At 38.5% G+C, this 21978-nt stretch overlaps 1 protein-coding gene and 1 pseudogene across 3 annotated transcripts in view; one reads left to right on the plus strand and one right to left on the minus strand.

The window, feature by feature from the left end:
- The first annotated feature begins 4491 nt into the window (after positions 1–4491).
- LOC119469227 lies at positions 4492–4590 on the plus strand (annotated as a pseudogene).
- A 9628-nt stretch (positions 4591–14218) lies between these two features.
- EDA2R (ectodysplasin A2 receptor) overlaps positions 14219–21978 on the minus strand; it is a 46528-nt gene continuing 38768 nt past the window's right edge. For 2 of the 3 annotated variants that reach the window (XM_017516807.2, XM_017516806.2), the window contains exons 6-7: positions 20254–20646; positions 14219–18883 (exon numbers count right to left, since the gene is read on the minus strand). In XM_017516807.2, the coding sequence (XP_017372296.1) occupies positions 20264–20646 (383 nt within the window). In that variant the 3' untranslated portion in view covers positions 14219–18883; positions 20254–20263. The remainder of the gene's footprint in view (positions 18884–20253; positions 20647–21978) is intronic. The other variant, XM_017516810.2, reaches the window with a different exon arrangement.

Genomic DNA, 21978 nt, shown 5'->3' on the forward strand with positions numbered 1-21978 from the left:
ATAATTTTTCCAATATTGGTGGAGGATTTTGACAACAATTAATTAAGTACTATCTTTAACAGCTCCTGTAATTCTTCATTATTTATCAATGTAGTTTCCTCCATGGTGATATAAATTGTAATTTTCAAATTAAGGGAATCAGATTTTGAAAAAAAAATTGTACTCATAGTTCTATTTTATTTTCTAATTATAAATACATTTCCCCCTTTTGAGAGAGGAACAAATGGAAAATATGTTATTTTAAGAATATTTTTCCTGTCAAATGGATGGAGCCAGAGGGAGTCAAGAGGAAAACATTTGTTCTCAGTAGAGAACCTAATTTAAAAATTATAAATTCAGATTTATGTGCTGTTACAGGAATATTTGTTACACCCACCATCTGTATTGGTTTTGTTTGACGGTGAGGAATAAGACCTTATAGTAAGGTGGGATTTATTTCTGATAATGTAGCTCCAGATTCAATAAGAGCTTCTCTTTGCTTTTTGTTTAAAATAGTTACAACTTATCTTAAGGTATTGGTGTTAGTGAGAAGAGGGAAGGTCCCTTTGATTTTCTCAGAGCACCCCATTTTTTCTTAATTTTAATTTTAATTTTAGTTTTAAGTTCCACTTTTAACCATGGTTGATAAATCAAGGCAAGTTCTCCTCTACGGGATGCAGGTGTTCCTGAAATAAAGTCAGAATACTAGAAGAAGAAAGAAGAGGCAAAAGGGGAATAAGTCCAGACAGAAAAGTTCTGACAATGGAGGACAAAGCGAAGCATCAGCTGATGAAGGAGAAGAAATTTCAACAGTCTTTTTAATTCAGAAATTGTTTTAGACAATTTTTTGTTTTCTTTCTGCAAAGACTTTATCAGACCTCTTTTAGATGCTTCTAAATACAATTGGAAATATCTGTCTCAATTATTGTTATTTTTTTTTTAGGGCTGGTTTTATCTAATTGAACACATATATATGCTAGTTTAAGCCTTTCAAAGACATTCCATTTTGGCCACTATGATTTGGGATTATTGCAAATTATGCATGACTAGTTTTCTAAGTACTTACATGAAGAGGCACCATAAGTACTAAATATGAATCTAGCTGATGTTTCTAGTGGAGGATCTCTCCTTAAGGAGGAAGACTAGGTTTTAGATGCATAATTTAGATTTACCTCTTTAATGACCAAAAGATTTAGATGGAGGTGTTTTGGATTGAGTGTGCTGCCTCCAGAAATAGCTCCTCAAGGAAATCGAGTCAGGTCCTTCTCTTTATGTGTCTTGATATCCCAAGAAACTTGGTCACTTAATGTACAAGATAATCAGCCTTTACTCATGACCACCATATTAAATAAGGTTTTCTATATGATCTACTGAAGGGATTACTTGTGAGACTATTTCACATCACAAGCATTGAGCTCCAACACTTCCACAAGAACTTCATGACCTAATGTGCATTTTGGCCAGGAGAAACAGTGTCTCTCATTTTGGTGACTTATGATTTTCCTCATAAAGAGCATTTTGTTCACTTAAGAAGAAAGTTTAGATTTTTCAACAGAACCAAGCTTCAGAATATGGTCAATTTTAAAGATTACAAATTTGCTTAAACCACAAAGATGCACTTACATCTTTCAAAGAGAAACTGTCTTCTCCTTGACCAAAATTCTGAATAAGGGAAAATATTATAGAAACTATGAGTAATTCAAAACAAAATCTTAACCTCATAGAAAAGTAAAAGTTACAAATCTGCAGTTAGCAGAATTTCTAAAGAAACAGAAACAAAACTCTAACCTTGCAGTAAAGCTTCAATTGCAACCTTGTTGAGTTAGGAATGTATATAGCACAAAAAATTATAAATTTCATTCAAACTGGGAGGCTTTAACCCCTGAGAGAAGCCTTTCCAAAGATTGTTTTGGATTCTGGCAAGGTCGGGTGAATAAAAGTCATTTGTGTTGGTGTCAGGGCTCCAGTTATCTGCTTGATTAGTTCTATTATAAAGAGACACTGGGGAAGGAGGCCAAGATGGCCAATTAGAAACAACTGTTGTTTGTGGCACTCATGGTGAGGAATAAAAGAGGAGTGGAAATACAGCACCTTCAACTGAAACATCCAAGTTCTCACATTGGGAATGATTAGGGAAACAATTTGACACACAGAGAAGAAATCAAAACAGAGTGGAACAATGGCCTAACTGAGAGAAACATAGAGCCAATGAAACCCACACCTCCAGCCAAGGAAAGTGGTGTGGGAGAAACTGAGGCAGCTAGGGTCTGGAATAGATCCCCAGCAAGCCAAAGCAGCCTTACAGAATAGTAGTCAGACTATTAAAAGAAAAATAAACAAACAGAAAACAACAATAAACAAAAAAACTCCATCAAAAAGAGAGCAACCTTGAAGATTAAAGATATATAAGACCATAAATGTAAGAAAGAACCAATGAAAAAACACTGAAAACTCAAAAAGCCAGAGTGCCCTTTATTCCAGATGACCGCAACACCTTTTCAGCAAGGGCTCAGGTCCAGGCTGAGGCGGAGATAGCTGAAATTACAGAAGTAGGCTTCAGAAGGTGGGTAATGCCGAACTTTGCTGAAGTAACGGAACATGTAGTAACCCAATGCAAAGAAGCTAAGAATTACGATAAAACAATACAGTAGTGGAAAGTCAAAACGGCCAGTTTAGAGAGGACCATAACTGACCTGTTAGAGCTGAAAAACACACTGTGACAACTTCAGAATGCAATCACAAGTATTAATAGCAGAATAGACCACAAAGAGGAAAAAAATCTCAGAGCTTGAAGACTATCTTTCTGCAATAAGACAAGTAGATAAGAGTAGAGAAAAAAGAATCAAAAGTAATAAAGAAAACTTCAAAGAAATATGAGATTATGTAAAGAGACTGAATCCAAGAATGATTAGGGTACCTGTAGTAGATGGGAAGAATGGAACCAAGTTTGAAAACATACTTCAAGATATCATGCAGGAGAACTTCCCTAAGGTAGCAAGACCGGCCAACTTTCACATTCAGGAAATGCAGAGAACCCCAGAAAGATACTCCATGAGAAGATAATTCCCAAAATCACATAATCATCAGATTCTCAAAGGTCTAAATGAAAGAAAAAATGTTAAGGGCAGCCAAAGAGAAAGGCCAGGTTACTCCCAAAGGGTAGCCTATCAGACTAACAGTGGACATCTTAATGAAAACTCTTCAAGCTAGATGAGATCGGGAGCCAAATATTTAATATTCTTAAAGAAAAGAATTTTCAACCCTGAATTTCATATCCAAGCAAACTAAGCTTCATAAGTGAAAGAGAAGTAAGTTCCCTTACAGACAAGCAAATGCTGAGGGAATTCATTACCACCAGACCTGCCTTACAAAAGGTCCTGAAGGTAGCACTAAATATGAAAAGAAAACCTATTACCAGCCACTTCAAAAACACACTGAAGCACACAGACCAGTGACATTATGAAGCAACTACATAAACAAGTCAGAAAAATAACCTGCTAGCATCATGATGACAGGATCACATCTGCACATAACAATACTAACCTTAAATGTAAATTAATTAAATGTCCCAATTGAAAGGCACAGAGTGGCAAGCTAAATAAAGAACCAAGGCCCATTGTCATGCTGTCTTCAAGAAACCCATCTCACATGCAGACACATAGGCTCAAAATAAAGGAATTGAGGAAAATTTACCAAGCAAATGGAAAACAGAAGGAAGCAGGGGACATGTAGGAACATTCCTAGTTTCTGAAAAAACAGGCTTTAAACCAACAAAGATCAAAAAAAGACAAAGAAGGACATTACATAATAGCAAAGGATTCAATTCAACAAGAAGAATTAACTATCCTAAATACATATGCACCCAATGCAGGAGCTCCCAGATTTATAAAGCAAGTTCTTAGAGACCTTCAAAGAGACTTAGACTCCCACACAATAAAAGTGAGACTTTAATACCCCACGGACAATGTTAGACAGATTATCAAGACAGAAAATCAACAAAGACATACAAAAGTTTAACTCAGCTCTGGATTGAGCAGACCTAATAAATATACAGAAAACTCTACCAGATAACAGCAGAATATATGTTCTCCTCATCACCACACAACACTTACTCTAAAATTGATCACATAATTGGAAGTAAAGGACTCCTAAGGAAATGCAGAAGAACTGAAATTATAGCAAACAGTCTCTCAGACCACAGTACAAATTAGAAATCAAGATTTAAAAATTTACTGAAAACCACACAACTACATGGAAACTGACCAATCTACTCCTGAATGACTCCTGGGTAACTAATAAAATTAAGGCAGAACTAAAAAGTTTCTTTGAAAGTAATGAGAACAAAGAGACAATATACCAGAATCTTGGGGATGAAGTTAAAGCAGTGTTAAGAGGGCAATTTACAGCACTAAATGTCCATATCAAGAAAATTGGAAAGATCTCAAGTTAACCTAACAGCAAACAAACCCCAAAGGTATCAGAAGACAAGACATAACCAAGATCAGAGCTGAACTGAAAAACATAGAGACACATATACTAAAATTGGAACGATACAGAGAAGATTAGCATGGCTCCTGCACAAGGATGACCCACCCTGCTTTTCTTTCTTATCCATGTGACAAGTTATTTCCCTAATTATTTCCAATGCAATCTCCTAGACATTTCAGTTGAAGATGCTGTATTCACTCTCCCCTTTCATTCCCATCCATGAGAAGATTCAAATAAACACAATCAGGAATGGTAAGTCTGATATCACCACTGACCCAACAGAAATACAAACAACCATCAGAGAATACTAATAAACACTTCTATTTATATAAACTAAAAAATCCAGAAGGAATAAATAAGTTCCTGGACACATACACCCTCTCAAGACTGACCAAGAATGAAACTGAATCTCTGAATACACCACTGACAAGTTCTGAAATGACCAGAGGGATTCACAGCTGAATTCTACCAGAGGCACAAAGAAGAGCTGGTACCATTTCTACTGAAGCTGTTTCAAAACATTGAAAAGAAGAGACTCCTTCCTAACTCATTCATTGAGTCCAGCATCACCCTGATACTAAAACCTGGCTGAGATATAACAATAACAAAAACTTCAGGGCAATATCATTGATGAACATAAATGCAATAATCCTCAACAAAATACTGGCAAACTGAATCCAGCAGCACATCAGAAAGCTTATCCACCATGATCAAGTAGGATTCATCTCTGGGATGCAAGGTTGGTTAAATATATGCAAATCGATAAAGGTGATTCATCACATAAACAGATGTAAAGACAAAAACCACATGATTATTTCAAAAGATGCAGAAAATGCCTTTATTTATTTATTTATTTATTGTTTCATTGTCATAGGTTATTGGGGAACAGGCAGTGTTTAGTTACAAAAGTTAACTCTTTAGTGTTGATTTTGAGATTTTGGTGCACCCATCACCTGAACAGTATACGCTGTACCCTATTTGAAGTCTCTTATCTCTCACACCATTACCACCCTTTCCCCCTGGGTCCCCAAAGTCCATTTTGACATTCTTATGCCTTTGCATTATCATAGCTTAGCCCTAGCGTATCAGTGAGAACATACAACGTGTGGTTTTTCATTCTAGAGTTACTTCACTAAGAATTATAGTCACCAATCTTATCCAGGTCACTGTGAATGCCAGTAATTTATTCATTTTTATGGCTAAGTAGTATTCCATAGTGTATATATATATATAAAATCACGGCTTCTTTATTCAATCATTGATTGATGGGCATTTCAGTTGGTTCCACATTTTTTGCAATTGCAAATTGTGCTGCTATAAACATGCATGTACAAGTATCTTTTTTTAAGGGAAATACAATGTGCTTAATTTTAATTATCATTGAATATAAGGCACTACTCTAAGCAGTGAAAATAAACTCACTAAATCCTCATTCCATTATGAAATAAGTATTATTGGCCTCATACTCATTTTACAAAGCAGAAAATGGGAAAAGGAGACACTCTGATGTTTTGTACAGCCAAAAGATAATCATTTGAGCTTGAGTTTGAAGCCAGGTGGACCTGAGTCCACTTCCTTAGCCCAAGCTATAATCTCTCTGTTATAGTGTGCTGTTTAATTGGCTCACTGGTCTCTAAAAAAAAATTTCAAATCAATCTCGACTAAAATTCAGTTTTAGATAAATCAAGTAAAACCCATAAAATATTATTTTACACTGTACTATAAAGTTGAAGCATTTTTTCTTCAATTTCTCTTTCTGCTTATCAAAAACAATCACTGGCTAAATATTGAACAAAATCAAAACTGGTGAATAAAATTATTATTATTATTATTTAAATAAATAACTTTTTTATTATTATACTTTAAATTCTTTCTCTGGTCCACTCTTCTGAAGTAATTTTCCTCCTTTATAAACAGAGTACTAAATAAGGCTAGGAATCCCTGATTTTCTTGGCTTGCCTCTCCCATCATGGATTACTTGCCTTAAGAGTGAGTTCGGGTGTGGGCAATTAGGTTACAGCAGTCTTTGCCTGTCATACTTTAAATAGACATTCTACACTGAGTAGGAAGGCTTGGTCAAGAAGATGGACACAGACCTCTTGGCCACAGTTCCTTAAAATGTATTTAACACAGAGCTGAGAGCTGATAAATGCCAGTGGTATGCCCTTCCAAGGGAAGAACTGAAGCCCTAGACTGGGCATTGGAAAGAGAGGGAGCGCTGTCTTCTTGGCCATGACTACCTGTTATAGAAATATCATCACACTTAACCTGAAATAGGAAGGAAGTGGTTTGTGGCTTAAATGCCATAGACTGTCACTGTTTTTATAGAGATTTAGTAGATCTTTTTGAAATACATATTTCTCAATTTTCTGAAAGGGCTTAGGACAATTTCCGTATATATTGATAGTTTTATATGATCTCTCCAGATTAATAGTTGTTTTGTTATGGAGAAGGTCCACTGAGCACCTCATTGTACCATCGGGGAAGTCTTTCCATTCTGTAGTGTTGTTGAGTGTATATCCTTATACAGATTTTTGAAGTTATTTCTCTGGGTATTATAGTATATATACATAACTTATCAAAAGCTACTGAATTGACATTTTGCCTTTTTGGGTAAAGAATCACAGTTTCATCTTGTTTTGTGTTTTTAAAAATTATTCTATTTTAATAATTGTCTTAAATATTTTCTATACATATATTGAGAAACACATCAGATACTATCACAATTTTTGCTTTAACCATAAAAAATTGAGAAAACTCAAAAGAAGGAAAATCTATTGCATTGTATTTACCCATTGTTTTGTTTTTCTTTCTTTTCTGTTTTTTTTTTTCTTTCTTTCTCCTTGATGGTCCAAGATCCCTTCTTTTATTACTTCTGTTCTGTAAAAGAACTCTGTTATTTTTTTTAGGGTAGGTCTGCTAACGACAAATTTTCTTAGGTTTTCTATTTCTGAAAGTGCTTTTATATTTTCTTCATTCTTGAAAGATAATTTCACTGGATACAGATTTCAGGGTTGGCAAAACTCAAAACATACTGTACCAATTCTTTATGGCTAGCATGGCTTCTGATGAAAAAAAATCTTCTGTCATTCCAATAGTTTTACCTCTATAGGTAAATTGTCATCTCCCTCTTGCTGCTTTTCAAAAGTTTGATGATAATTATGCTGTGTCTTGGCATAAACTTCTGCATTTTTTTTTTTTTTAATGTGTGGGGTTTGTTCAGCTTCTTTAATCTGTCGGTTGTGGTCTTTTTGCCAAATTTGGGAAATTTTAGCTCTTATGTTTTTGAATACTGTGGCAGCCTCACCCATTTTCACCTTTCCTCCTGGGACACTGATGATTTGAATGTCAGATCTTTTTTTAGGTCCCATAGGTCTCTGAGTCTCTGTTCATTTCCTTTTCCAGTCCATCCTTTCTCTGTTGTTCAAATTGGATAATTAATATTGTTTTATCTTCAAGTTCACTGATTCTTTTTTGTCTTATCGATTCTTCTCTTGAGTATATCCACTGAGGCTTTTTAAAATTACAGATATTTTTATTTTTCTGTTATGAAAGTTTTATTTGGCTCTTTTGCTTATTTGCTGTATTTTTATTTATTTTCGTTTGTATTTCTATGTATTATTTTAGGTACAGGGGTACATGTGCAGGTTTGTTACATAGATAAACTGTGTGTCAGATTATTTTGCCACCCAAGTAATAAGTTTTGTGTACAGATTATTTTGCCACCCATGTAATAAGCATAGTACCCAATAGGTATTTTTTTTTCCTGATCCTCTTCCTCTTCCCACCCTCAATAAGGCCCTAGTGTCTGTTGTTCCCCTCTTTGTATTCATGTGTTCTTATTGTTTATCTCCCATTTCTAAGTGAGAACATGCAGTATTTGGTTTTCTGCTGCTGCATTAGTTTGCTGAAGACAATGGACTCCAGCTCCATCCATGTTGCTACCAAAGAAATAATCTCATTCTTTCTTATGGCTACGTAGTATTCCATGATGTATATGTACCACACTTTCTTTATTCAGCCTACTATTGATGGATATTTAGGTTTATTGTGTTTCTTTGATATTGTGAATAGTGCTGCAATGAACATATTTGCATACATGTGTCTTTTTCTTTTTGAAACAGAGTCTCGCTCTATCACCAGGCTGGAGTGCAGTGATGCGACCTCTGCCTCCCAGGTTCAAGTGAGTCTCCTGTGTCAGCCCCTCAAGTAGCTGGGACTACAGGCGCACACCACCACGCCCAGCTAATTTTTGTATTTTTAGTAGAGATGGGGTTTCACCATGTTCGCCAGGATGGTCTCGATCTCTTGACCTCGAGATCTGCCCGTCTTGGCCTCCCAAAGTGCTGGGATTACAGGAGTGAGCCACTATGCCGGGCCCTGAATGCCTGTGTCTTTATGTTAGAGCAATTTACATTACTTTGAGTATATACCCAAGAATGAGATTGATGGGTTAAATGGTAATTCTGTTTTAAGTTGTTGGAGGAACCACCACACTGCTTTCCACAATGCGTGAACCCACCAACAGTGTATCAGCATTTGCTTTCTTCAACCTTGCTTGCATTTGTTATTTTTTGACCTTTTAGTAATAGCCACTCTGACTGTTGTAAGATGATATCTCACTGTTGTAAGATGCCTCTGGCTTTGTTCTTTTTGCTCAGGAATGGTTGGCTATTCAGGCTCTTTTTTGGTTCCTTATGAATTTTAAAATAGTTTTTATTTTTTTTTAATTCTGTGAAGAATGTCCTTGGTAGTTTTATAGGAATAGCATTTATATATTTTTCAATTATGAAGCAAGTATATAATCGTGCATTGAACCATTTTTATGATGGGTGCTTTAAAATTTTTGTTGGATAATATCAAGATCTGTGTCACCACATTGACATCGGTTGATTATTTTTTTCCTATTTGAGATTTTCCTCATTCTTGCTATAATATATGGTTAAAAAAATTATCCTGCACATTTTGTGTGTCATTAGACACTGGGTAGTTTTTAAATATTCTATTTAACAGGCCTCCTCTGACACCATACAAATGGGAGAAGTGGAGTAACCTCATCATTAGTGCCAGGTGGGGGACAGAAATCTAAGTCTCATACTCAGCCTTCCTTGACACCCCAGAGATAAGGGTGCCTTCTTACTGCTAGGCAAAGTTGAGAGTTTTAGCTTTTTGCTAGGTCTCTGATTACATCACCCTGGCAAAAAGGGGGAGAAGCACGTTTTTACTGCTTCCCATGTGGTCTCCACTGACAACTTCGGGTAGGAAAATGCCTTGTTACTTCTGGATGATAGAGAATACTCTGGCATCTTACTCAGCCCCCACTGACATTGGTGGAGCAGGGAGTTGGAGGAGTGTCCTGTAACTACTGGGTAGGTGTGGAATCCGAGACCCCTGCTAGGCCTCAACTGATACCATAGAGACATGCTTGTTATCACAGGGCAGTGATAACAGTCTCCAGTCCCCGTTTGATCTTCTCTGATACCACTTTTACAAGAGAGGATGGGACACCACATTACAGCATGGCAAAGGTGGAAGTCTTGGCTTTCTCCACTCTTGTCAGTAGAGTGGAGATGATGCCATAGTTTTTTTCCGTGGTGTTTGGCTGAGGAAGGGCAGTTATTGTCTAAAAGTTTTCTGTATCACTAAGTTGCCACTTTTCTTTTCTTTTGGCTGGAGAGAGCAGGCTTTTCTTGGGAGCATTTTAGGTCTATGCTTATTAATATTTCCATGTTGCTGGCTTTTCTTACCACCCAATCTGAGATATATGAGGCAAAAAGAAAACCCAGGGCACTCATGTTGTTTACCAAGTTCTATGGCGCCTAAATAGTCTATCTTCTTCTCTCCACCTTTTAGGGTCTTCTCATAATCGTGTATACAATGCCTAGAAATTTCACCTTTAATTAGTAGAAGAAATAGAGAAGTGCATCCATTCCTTTTTGGTGTGGAATCTAAAGCCTTTAATTGGTTTTTATGAGGTAAATTTGGATGTAGCTTGGTTTGAGTCTGTGGACTCTGCCCAGGAAGCTGGCATATTAGAAGCCCTCTACATTTGGTTACCACAGGAAATTTTTTAAAAAAACAATCTCCTATGTCCAAGCTGCACTACAGGCAGTTAAGTCAGAATCCCTGGGGATAAGATCTAGGTGTCAGTATTTTTAAAACTCCCCAGGTGATTCCAGTATAAAATCAAGGTTAAGAATCACTGCTGCATGTTTTTTGATTAGGGCTAAATTAGAAACACATCTCATACAAGACAGCAGGGAGGCAGAATCAAGAAGAGATTAATCAGCGATTGGAAACTAAGACTTCATGAAAAAAAAAAAAGTCTCTGACTAAACCCAGATTTTTTCATCTTTCTCCATATATGCTCTTCAATAAAATATTGTTAAACACTATAATGATGTTTAATATTGTTACCAATTTACTACTGAGTTCTGTTTCCAAAGACAACACATACCTGAGTAGAAAAGTCCACCACAGTCTGTTTCTTTATTGTCCCTACTTATGGGAAACTTACCTTAGATTTAGCTTGATAATCTTAAAATGATCCTTAGAGGCAAATTTAATCAAATGTGATTAAAATTTCAGGATTAAACAAAGCTGATTCCAAAAGGGAATAAAAATATCAATAAATCACATAGATTAGACAAGAATCAATCCCTATTCACTCAGTTGTGTTCTAGTGACCATTTCTGGTTGTCTTCTCTGTTTTCCTCTTTGAGATCTTCTCTGTCACCAAGAATGAGTCTACAGCAAAGGTAGGTTTCATTCATTGCACGTTAGGTTGGAAATGGTTCTAGTGATCACAGAGCCCAGTCCCCATTGTGCACCAAGGAGAAAATTGAGGTCTAGAAAAAGGAAGAGTCTCACTACAGCTAGGGAATTAGGGAATGGCGGAAGTGAGACAAGAATTCAGATCTCCAGCATGTTCTTTGAGTGATACCACGGGGGCCAAGGAAACAGTATAATCAATGTAGTTACTCACGTTATATGGGAATTAGTATATTATAAACTGAAGATATTTTGAAACTAGTATGTGATTCTTGAAAACTCCTAGGGAGACTGTCTGATGTAGCTTTCCAAGCTGAACACTATGAGGAACTCAACGGGATAAAAATCCTCATTCTTGAGGTCTGTCTTAAGGAGGCAGCTGTGGTATAGTGGACAGTGCTGGACCTCAGAGTCAGACAGACTTGGGCTGAAATTCAGAATGTCACTTGCTGCTATATAGTCATAGAAAAAATATCAAAGCTTTGTGAATTTTAGTTTCTTCTTTTGCAAAATAAAGATTGTAAAAGATGCCTACCACCTAGGAATAGCATGAGTATTGAATAAGACAAAGTATGGAAGTAGAAAAGCACATGAGCAATAATCACCAAATATAGTTTTTCATCCACCTTCTCTTTCACTAAACTACTCCTTAGAAAGGAGCTCCTAATGAAGGTAATTTGCTCCCACTAGAATCCTCAAGGAAGAAATGCTATGTAGAAGATCACCAGGTGGCTGCACAGCTGCCCTCAGTGGGGATCCATTTTGTCCAGACATGCAGCATGTGAACCCCCAACACTCGTGTGTACACTGTTTCTGTGGCCTTACAAGGCTGCCGGGTACACAGAAACTTGCCAGTCACACTGTGGGCATAAAATGAAGTGTCATCATACCAGCCTAGAAATATGCAAGTGTTTAGTCCCTAATGAAAATGTTATTAACAATCACCTAAGAATCCTGTTTGACCATTTGATGACTTGCCTGCTGCTTTAATCCATCTATTCACAGAGATCTCATTTTCCCATGTCCTTCTGGGGTATAGAGTGGGGGTTCTCTGCCCTTTGACTGACACAGGCACACACTGAAATCAACTCCAGAACAGATAAGGGTTGCCCAAATGCTAACCATTCCTATGCTTTTATTATCATCCATCAATCAGAGGATTCAATCTCCTCCACTGTATCACCATTTTTATCAAGTGAGAATGCAAGTCCCAGTTAGGCTTTAAAAAATGCCTTTGCTCAGAGTTATGATAAATACACAAGACCTGGCCTCTTACCTCCCGGTAATTCTAGTCACTTCTCCCCCATTCTGTAGTGGTTCCCTCAATAAACCCTTCTACAGCCTGTGATAGTATTTCCCAATATTGCTTTTCCTATACACACCCCTAAGCCTTAGTGGTTTCCTCTGTCTTTTCTCCTTTGGTTTGAGTGATACCTCCTAAGTTTTCCTCCTCTAAGTTCTGCCTAGATGCTTTCTCTCCATCTTTTCTCTGGGTTACGTAGGGTATAGAGAGACTAAAAAGAAGAGAACTGAATAGGACTCCAGTTTTGCCTCTTTCTTTTGCCCTGAATTGAGTAATTAAGTGGTGTTTGTGTGTGTGTGAGAGAGAGAGAGGAAAAGAGATTGCTTATAGAATCAGTCCTGATAATGTGCACTTTTTAGAAAGTAAATTAGTAAACCAACAGCAGTCTACTCAGAGATCAGTAATCATAGAATACTTTTGTAAAACAGCTTTATTGAGGAATATTCTGTATATTATAAAATTCATCCATAATTTCATGTATACAAGTCAATGATTTTTATTAACTTTATTGAGTGGGGCAGACATCACCATAACTAAATTTTAGAACATTTTTATCCTTTAAATAAGATTTCTCATGCCTATTAACATTTAATCGTTTTTTTCTCATGCCCATTCCAAGGCAACCATTAATCTACATACTGTCTTGATTAGCATGCTTTTTGTGGACATTATATATATAAGAAATAATACAGTATGTGGTCTCTTGTATCTGGCTTATTTTACTTGGCATGATTTGAAGTTCATCTACAATGGATCATGTGTCAGAAGTTAAATCTTTTTTATTGCTGAATAGTATTCTATTATATGTATATACCGTAACTTTTTATCTATTCATCAGTTGATGGACATTTGGGTTATTTGCACCTTTTGGATATTATAAATAATGTTTCTATATTTGTATACAAGTATTGTGAGTACATATGTCTTTAATTATATTGGGTATATACCTAGGAGTGATATTACTGGATCATACTCTAGCTTTAGCTTTTAGAAAAACTCCAGACTGTTTTCAGAAGTGGCTATACCATTTTATAATTCTACCACCACTATATGAGGTTTCTCATTTTTCCACATCCTTGCCAACATGTGTTGTTGTCAAGATTATAGAATATTAAAGATGGAAGGAAACTTGATTTTCCTATCTCTTAAGTTATAGTAAAGTATAGCATTCATAATTAAATAGTGTCTCTTTAGATGGTCCCTTTAATCTGGTAAGATTATCAACACACATAGAGACCCTGAAATGGCAAGGCAGTAAGAAGTAATCATCCAGATTCTCTAGCTAGAATATGCTTGTATTTTAAGAAATTATGATCAAAATGAAGACACACACACACATACACACAGACACACACGTAAATTCCTAGAGATTTTGCAGACCTCAGAAGACTTGTGCGCAGTTCCCTAGGGCCATGGAACCCTGTTTGAGAAGTATTAGTTTAGAACACAACAGTTTCCAGTAGATCCTTATCCCAGAGGATAATATAAATGACATAAACACTTTTAGAAAAAAGAAAGAGAGCTTGGACTATAACCCAGATCTCCTGTGTGACAAGTCAGTGAATCCCAGCAATACTGATGATCAGAAACATATTTTTTTTGCTGTGCTCACTGAGAAGAGACACACCAGCAAAATAAGGCACCTGGCTCTCTGAAAGTAGAGAAATAAACAAGGTGTTTGGATATATTTCTGTTTATTGGCCAATATAAAATGCTTGCAGAGAATCATAAACAAACATAGCTCTGCCAGTATCTACACATGCATATGGCTCAAGATTTAACAAAATATCTATAAATAACACATTTATGAGAAAAAAATAATTAAAATGTACCAATATTCAATGTAAAACACCGAAGACTTAGCTAGTGAGGTGGAGTTGGCAGGGAGGAGGGGAACAAGAGGGATTTGATCTCAATGTGCCAGGGCTGTCTGTTGTGGAGGGGTATGCTGCAGTACCGAATCCTTTCCTAGCCTGGATCTGAGAATCCTGGAAGAAAAAATTGTTTTCCCAGACTCCCTCCTGTCAAAATCCAAGTCAAGGTGTATGGAGAGAAAAACAGTAAACCAAAAAACCCAATTCATTCTCAACGAATACTTCCCCACTTCCTTACAAACAAAAACTACATTTTTTTTCTTTTGCTAGTTCATATGAAGACAATTTAACTATTGTTTAGGCTCAAGGGTGTGTTAAAAATGTTTCTATCAAGTGTATTTTGTGCTTCCACTGACCAATAACCCCTTTGTCGAAAAACACATAAAAGCATAGTGCTCAAACAAATATGTCCCAAACTTTAAAAGCATTGAAAAGGAAAACTGTAAAAAGAACTCTCCTGAAGGAAATACTCAACTATGACATTTGCCATGGCCCAACCGGAAATTATAAAGCAAAACATCCTTCACTTCACCTTTGCCCAAAATACCTTAAAATGCAAAGCCAATTGCCACCTCCAATTGCTGACCCATAAAAAGTTGGAATTAAGGTGATTCTGGGTATGGCTTGGGCTGTTCACATAATATTCGTGCCATGAGCAAGCACAGTGAAGAAGGCTGGCTCTGGCACTTTATCATATTGTTATTATTATTATTGTGTTACAGCCATTATCTTTCCTCTAGAGCAGTGGTGTTAAATGTGGGCTTGAACTACTGCCAACCACATGGCAGCCTTTGAACACCCACAGCACCTGCAGCCTGCTCAAGCAGAATCATCCTTTCTCTGGATACTACTACTTCTCCCAGAAGGTGTAAACAGGATCAGTGAAAGTCAGTGAGATAATAATAAACTGTAGCAGAAACAAAACAAAACAAAACAAAACACACCACCAAAAAACACAGCACCTAAAGGCCAAGGCCTAAACCGTTGGTTGCCACATATTTGCTAAGACCTATGCGGGGCCAGGCTGCTTGCTTGGTACAAGCTTCTATTTTAATTGCTTCTAATCCTCAGTCCAGTACAATGAGAACTTTTTTGCTTTTTTCCCAAGTACTATTAGCAATCTGATCAATTGGTTGCCTCAGGGGCCCTTAATCACTGTTTGTAGACGGACTAAAGTATTTACTAAAAGTATTTATGTATTAAAACTCTAAAGTATTTAACAAAACTCTAAAAGCAAAAATCTCGACGTAGAGAGCACTCTTTTGCCAGAGCTAGAACCTAGTGATGAAGTGCACATTCTGCTTAATGTACTTAATGAACCACCTAATAACTTGTGGGACAGGAGCTAACTGTACAAGTTTCAGACAGATTCTCAGATAATAAAGAATACAACCTCCATGGAACTTGTTTTTCTCTGAGCATGAGATGTATAGGTGGAAACTAAGGTAAAAAGATAACTGAGAAAGAATCAAAGGGAACAGTGGTGAGACAGCTGAGATTCAATTGATATTTCAATAGAAAGAGGCATACTCAGATATCCCTAAATGGATTGAGGGCTGTCTTTGAGGGACTGCTGGGAGGTAGCCTGGGAAACCCAGGCTCCAGAAGGAAGATTACTTTGGTTCAGAAATGTTCTGTAAGGTTCCAAAATGGCAAACTTCAGCCCTCCTTCCTGCTGAGGGTGGAGAGCACCAAGAATACAGGACGAGGCCCAGGGGATCTAGAGGGAAAGTGTTTGCCCTGCCCTATGCTGTAGAGCAGGACCATTGTTCTTCAAACACATACAACACCCTACAACTGCCCCAGGGAGTGCAGTGAGTCTAGAGAAGAAGGCAGAAGAAAACTTATAATCTGTAGGGGGTGAGAAATAGAGGGAGAGAAAAGTAAAAAATTATTTATCCTGCCCCAACTGAACTAAGATGCAGATGAAATCATGTGCTATTTTTTTTTTTTTCCATAGGAGACTACACTGCTGCCTCGGAGACACTCAACAAACTATGGGGCCAGCTACTTTTCCTGCGAGTGGGTATGGGCTGTCTTAATCTCCTAATCTCTCTCCCATGCTCCTTAATGATCTTTTAAGGATCATTTACACAGCGTCTAGTGAGGAGAAATAACTAAAGAGGGCCTTTCAACAACCCCGCTTGTCTCAATGCCATAGCCAAGCCTAATTTCTGCTCTAGCTGCCCTTCTCTGGCCTCTGCTCTCAGTCAGGAAATGCACACTTGGGTCTGTGGGTGGATGTGCAGGCTGTACTATCTTTCTCAAATATGAATTACTTTGGGTAAGTCACTATTGTTTTGGCCTCAGTTTCCTCATATTTAAAATAAGCATAATGTATCAATGAGGTTTTTTTAAACTGTAAAGCGCTAAATTGTTATTGACAGTTTTGCCCAAACATTTACAGTATCTGTCTAGGTTTTTAAAGATGGGATAATTGCCCATTCCGACTTTTAAATAAAGTTAAAGCCTCAAGTCACCCAAACTAAAATTAGAGACTCAAATTGCAGAAAGGAGAAGTGGGGGAACTGGGGAGTGGGAGGTAAGTGGGGGAAAGGAAAATGAATGCTCCTACTGGCTCTAGCCTATATACCTTCTTTCACACCCAAGGGACAAAAAAAAAAAAAAAAAAAAAAAAAAGACAGGAAGAAAGAGCCCTGTCTAGCCTCTCAACCCTTCACATTTTCTAACCTCTTTGGGACAGTGATGAATGGCAAATCTCTTAGCTTTCCGCTGTGGTCCAACCTGGCAGAGAATGTACCAGACTGGCAGAAAGAGGAGTGGGAAACTGGCGGGACAAAGAGAGAACAGGCTTCATATGATGGGCAAGGACATTACCTCATTCATATTCAGGCAAAAGGGCCTTATATGTCTATCTACCCCTTTTCCTTTCAGAAAGAGTTGTTTTCTCAAACAGATATGGAAAGAAAACAAAACATCCTCCTACCCCATAACATTTTCTTCCAGAAAATGAAGATTTGAAGATATTGAAGAGGCCATGAAGGCACCCTAGCTTGCTGTTCACCTCTGGATAACTGAATAGCTTAAAGCCAATCACTTTCCATCTCTGGGCTTCAGTTTTCTCATCTGTCAACTGGGGATGATAATCTCTGCCTTGCCCACCTCTGGGTCTGTGTAAAAATCCAATGAGATGATGACTATAAAAGCACATTGCAAAACGTAAAGTGAGACACCCATAAATGTAGTGAATTCCAGCATTCTTAACCTAGGATAACTGTGCCCTATCTTGTCTTGATTTTTTGCAAATTGTCAAGTCTAACATCGCAGACTATATAAGGTGCTTTCAAGTGAAGGAGCCAGTTGCTCCACTCGTCTGAGTGCTTTTTCTTTCCAAACTTGACACATTTTGAGGGAGTGGGAATCAGCCCAATTGGCCCATTATGGACAAAAGGGGAGAGTTAAAAATAACTTGTGATGCGCGCACCTGAGCCCCGAGGGTCTCATTTGCTCTGTTTGTTATCAGAGAGCCATGGAAAGAGTAGTTTTCTTCATGCTGAGAAGCATGGGAAACTGGTATTAAGAGCCAATGAAATGCTATTTTTTTTTTCCAAACCAATAAAGCACAAAATGGTCCCTAAGCTGCCTTAAGGCCAGGCCTCAGTGAGAACTTTAGCTCCTTGGTCCCTGAGACCTCAGGAGCTTCACTGTCAACCCAGAGTCCAAGGCTCTGAGCTTTGAGTTGATCTTGGAGTCTAGAGACTGAGTTTTGGGCTTTAGAAGATGAGGAACCTGGAAGGGACAAAAGAGGCAAGAAGAGAAGAGAAATAAATGTTGAAAGTAACTTTAAGAAGGACCATTAAAAAAAAGACACTAGTTTAAATCCACACTAAATAAGGGTAGAAATCTACTTGTAGGGAAGAGGACCTTAGCAAATGTGCTGGCTTCAGAGCTGTCACAACTAGTGAAGTCTATGAGACATGAGCTGGGGAATTATGGCACCAGGCCTCCCCCAAGATAGATATTAATATGTGTGTGTGTGTGTGTGTATGTGTGTGTGTGTGCACGCATGTGTGTTGAGGAAAGAGGCAGTGTTGAGGAGCTAAAAAGGGCGAAGGGTTTGATTTTGTCCTTAAAGTGCTGGGTAGATGTGCCGACACAATTCTGAGAGGCTTACCTGACCAAAAATGCAGGCATGAAAACCCCACCCCATTCACTGTCCTTCTCTCACCTCTTCTCTATAATCAAGTTGAGCTAGGAACATGTCTGGTAGTCCCAAGAATGGGAAATCTGGCTCCCCAGGCTACAATGGGGAAGCAAGAAATGCTGCAGATCAGTCCTGGTGAAATGGAGAATCAATTCTCTGGTGAGATGGGATAGAATGTGCCCCATCTGTAGAATATTAGCTGTTGTGGACACATTTCAGGCCCCTGTTGTTGTTGTGGTATAGAAACAAGGAAGCAGAGTCCAGAGAGAACAACTGGGCAAGGCTGCCAGGAGTCCAAGAGACCTAGGGAGAGAGCAGATCAAATTAGAAATGTGGGGAAATCTCACTAGCATCCTTTTCTCTCTACCTCTCCAAATATCATACGTTAAGCCAATGGTTGAGGTTATAACAGCAGAAATACATTACCTAGACAGGGATATGACAATTCTACCCTATTCTACATTGGTGAAACCATTTATCATGAAGATGGGTTTAGTTCTAAGCTCCACAAAATTTAGAAGAACCGAAAGTGGTATTCTCCAGAGATGCAATGTTATCTTTAAGCCTCTGCAGGGCTATCACAAAACAGAGGAAACAGATGAGGTCTGTCTGGCACAAGGAACAGAGCCAGGATGCATAGGTAGGTACTTAAGGGAGACAGAAAGCTCTGTTTTTACATTAACTTAAAACCCGCCAGTCACAATTGTGTATATTGTAATATACATTGAGAAGTAGTCAGCTCTCTGCCACCTCCAGTATGTGAGCAAGGACTACACAAACTCTTAGTGGGAATATTATAAAAGGGACACATGCCTCGGAAGAAGAACTGGACTAGATAACCTTGACGGTACCTAAGTTTATTGATTTGATATCAGTTATAACTTTCAAATTTGGTATCAGTTATGACTTTCAAATGTACATTTGTTCACATTTTCTTAGGTTGGATGTAGGGAGCAGGGAAGTCATTGGGAGAAATGAAAATGTATTAACTGAAGAAATACATCAGTGGGCGATACAAGGTATTTGATTAGTTGCAAACTGGAAATCTACCTCCTGTCCTATCTTATGCTACTTAAGCCTTTGAGAAGGTAACATTGGCTATCAAATCGTTGCAATGGTGCAGTTGGATGAACTCTAAAATGGAGCCCCCAAACCTGGGTTAGTGCCCAGTTCTAGCCCACGAATTTGCTCTGTGACTTTGAGAAACTAATTTTCCCTCTTTGTGTCTCAGTTCTTGCCTCTGTAAAATGAAAGAATATGCACAAGGTTCGTATAGCTATTAGGGAATGGAGGTTGATTTGAAATATAGGGTTTCCAGATGACAAGGCTTGTATATATTTTTCTACTGTGCTATGCTCCTTGTACATATAAAGGGAGATACCTGAATGTGACCATTAGATAGTGGGGCCCTGAAAGAGCTTGGGAAAGTCCAGAATGGAGAGACTGGCGTCATGACAACCTTGCCAGTTCCCTGACAATTGGAGACCCAGAAGTGTGATATCTGTCTGGCTAAAAAATCAGCATCACCGCCGTGGTCCCTCCACCCACAAGTGTTCCTAGCTTGCTGCTGTTCCTCCACTCCTTGTGAACAATAATATTCCAGAGGGGAATTCCTTGAGGGCGGTTCCTAATTTCTGTTTTGCTTTTTTTTCTGATCCATCTTTCTGGCTCACCTCATTAGAGTTAAGGGCTGGGAACTTCAAAGGGCACATTGAGCTCCAGCCTGTCTCCTGTGCTTTCAGCTGTGTTTTCCCCCAAGGTCTCAGCTCCAGTATAGGAGGCAGAGCTGGAAAACTTTTGCAGGTCCAGCTCTGTGCATTCGATGGGGTTGTGGACCCAGTGGGAGTGGCTCTCTGAGGCGCAGGAGGCCATGGTAAAGGACTCCTGTGTGGGGAAGCCACCAGTCGAGCTGCAGTCGTCCTCGAGGATAGGGTTAAGTGGCTGCGTCTGAAAGATGCTCTCACTCACTTGGGACTCAGGACTGGTCTCCTTGCTGGGTGGCATGGGGAAGAGAGATTCTTCCTCTGCTGCCTTATCAGCCTCAAATTGCAGCGAACCTCCTGCAACTCAAAGCAGAAAGCCACTGGGTTACCCAAAAGCAGGTGCTCTTCTCAGCTCGGCACTGGGTACTGAGCACAAGATAGGGAGATGTCTGGGAGCTGATTCTTCCCTTCCTCTCCCTGGGGACTAGAGCACCTAGGACCAGGCTGAGGTGACACAGTTGAAAAACATACTTACATTTGGGTATCAGATTGGGGCTACCTGGTACTGGATCAGGGAAAATAATCAATTTCTCTAGACAAAAAGAAACCTTTGTGGAAAACAGGATTTTGATACCTTCTCCCTTGCCATAATCTTCATGGCCTCGTGTTATGTCTGTATACATTATTTTATATGACAAACTAGACTCTGCAGATGGAATTAAGGTTATGGAGCTCAAAATAGGGAGAGAATCCTGGATTATTCATATGAGTCCAGCGTACTCCTGTGACCCTAAAAGCAGAAGAGGAAGACAGAGGAGACAGAGAGTATGAGAGAGATGTGGCATGAGAGAAACTCAACTCACCATTGCTAGTTTTGGAAATAGAAGGGGGCCGTGAGCCAAAAAAAGTAAGTGGCCCTAGGGGCTAGGAATGGCCTTCAGCTTAAGGTCAGCAAGGAAATAGGATCTAAGCCCTTTAACTCCATAGACCTGAATTCTGCCACCTGTATGCATGCTCAAGCAAACATATTATCTCCCCAAGCCTCCAGAAAGAAACAGAGCCCTGCCAATATCTTAATTTTGGCATTGTAAGACTCTAAACAGAGACCGAACAGCCTGCTGAACTTCTAAGCTACGGAAACTGTGAGATCATAAGCTACTAAATGTGTGGTGATTTGTTATGATGATAGAAAAGTAATACACCTTTTATGCATAGGTCTGATTCAACATCAGGTCACAAACAGAACCTCTGAGATGTGTGTTTGTCTGGACTCTTAGCTTTGGTTGTGATTTTGCTCTTTATTCAAATTCGTTGACTATGTTTACCACAATTTTACAAAAAAATCCAGATTTCTGAATTCTCTTGAAAGTGTAGAAGATTCTGGAACACTAAATATTTCCAAATGGTTACAAAGACCTGGAGCTGAGTAGTGGATTCCCCTTTAGACAAGGGAGCGCTCTCTACTTTACCACAGTTGCTACTTGTCTCTTTTGCAACCTTACATTGGATCTAATTCATACATACATCTCACCCCGGTATGTGTGTAAGTCAGTGACTCCTGAAAAAGTTTTCCAACATGAGAAAATGTCTAGCTCTCCTACCCCTTATAAAAACACTGGGGAAGCTTCCTGCCCTTATATTCCAAGAAGGCTACCACATTATTATCTTCAGGATAGGACAGCAGAAAAGGGTTAC

This window comes from Cebus imitator, unplaced genomic scaffold (assembly GCF_001604975.1).
Source record: "Cebus imitator isolate Cc_AM_T3 unplaced genomic scaffold, Cebus_imitator-1.0 Scaffold604, whole genome shotgun sequence".
NCBI lineage: Eukaryota > Metazoa > Chordata > Mammalia > Primates > Cebidae > Cebus > Cebus imitator.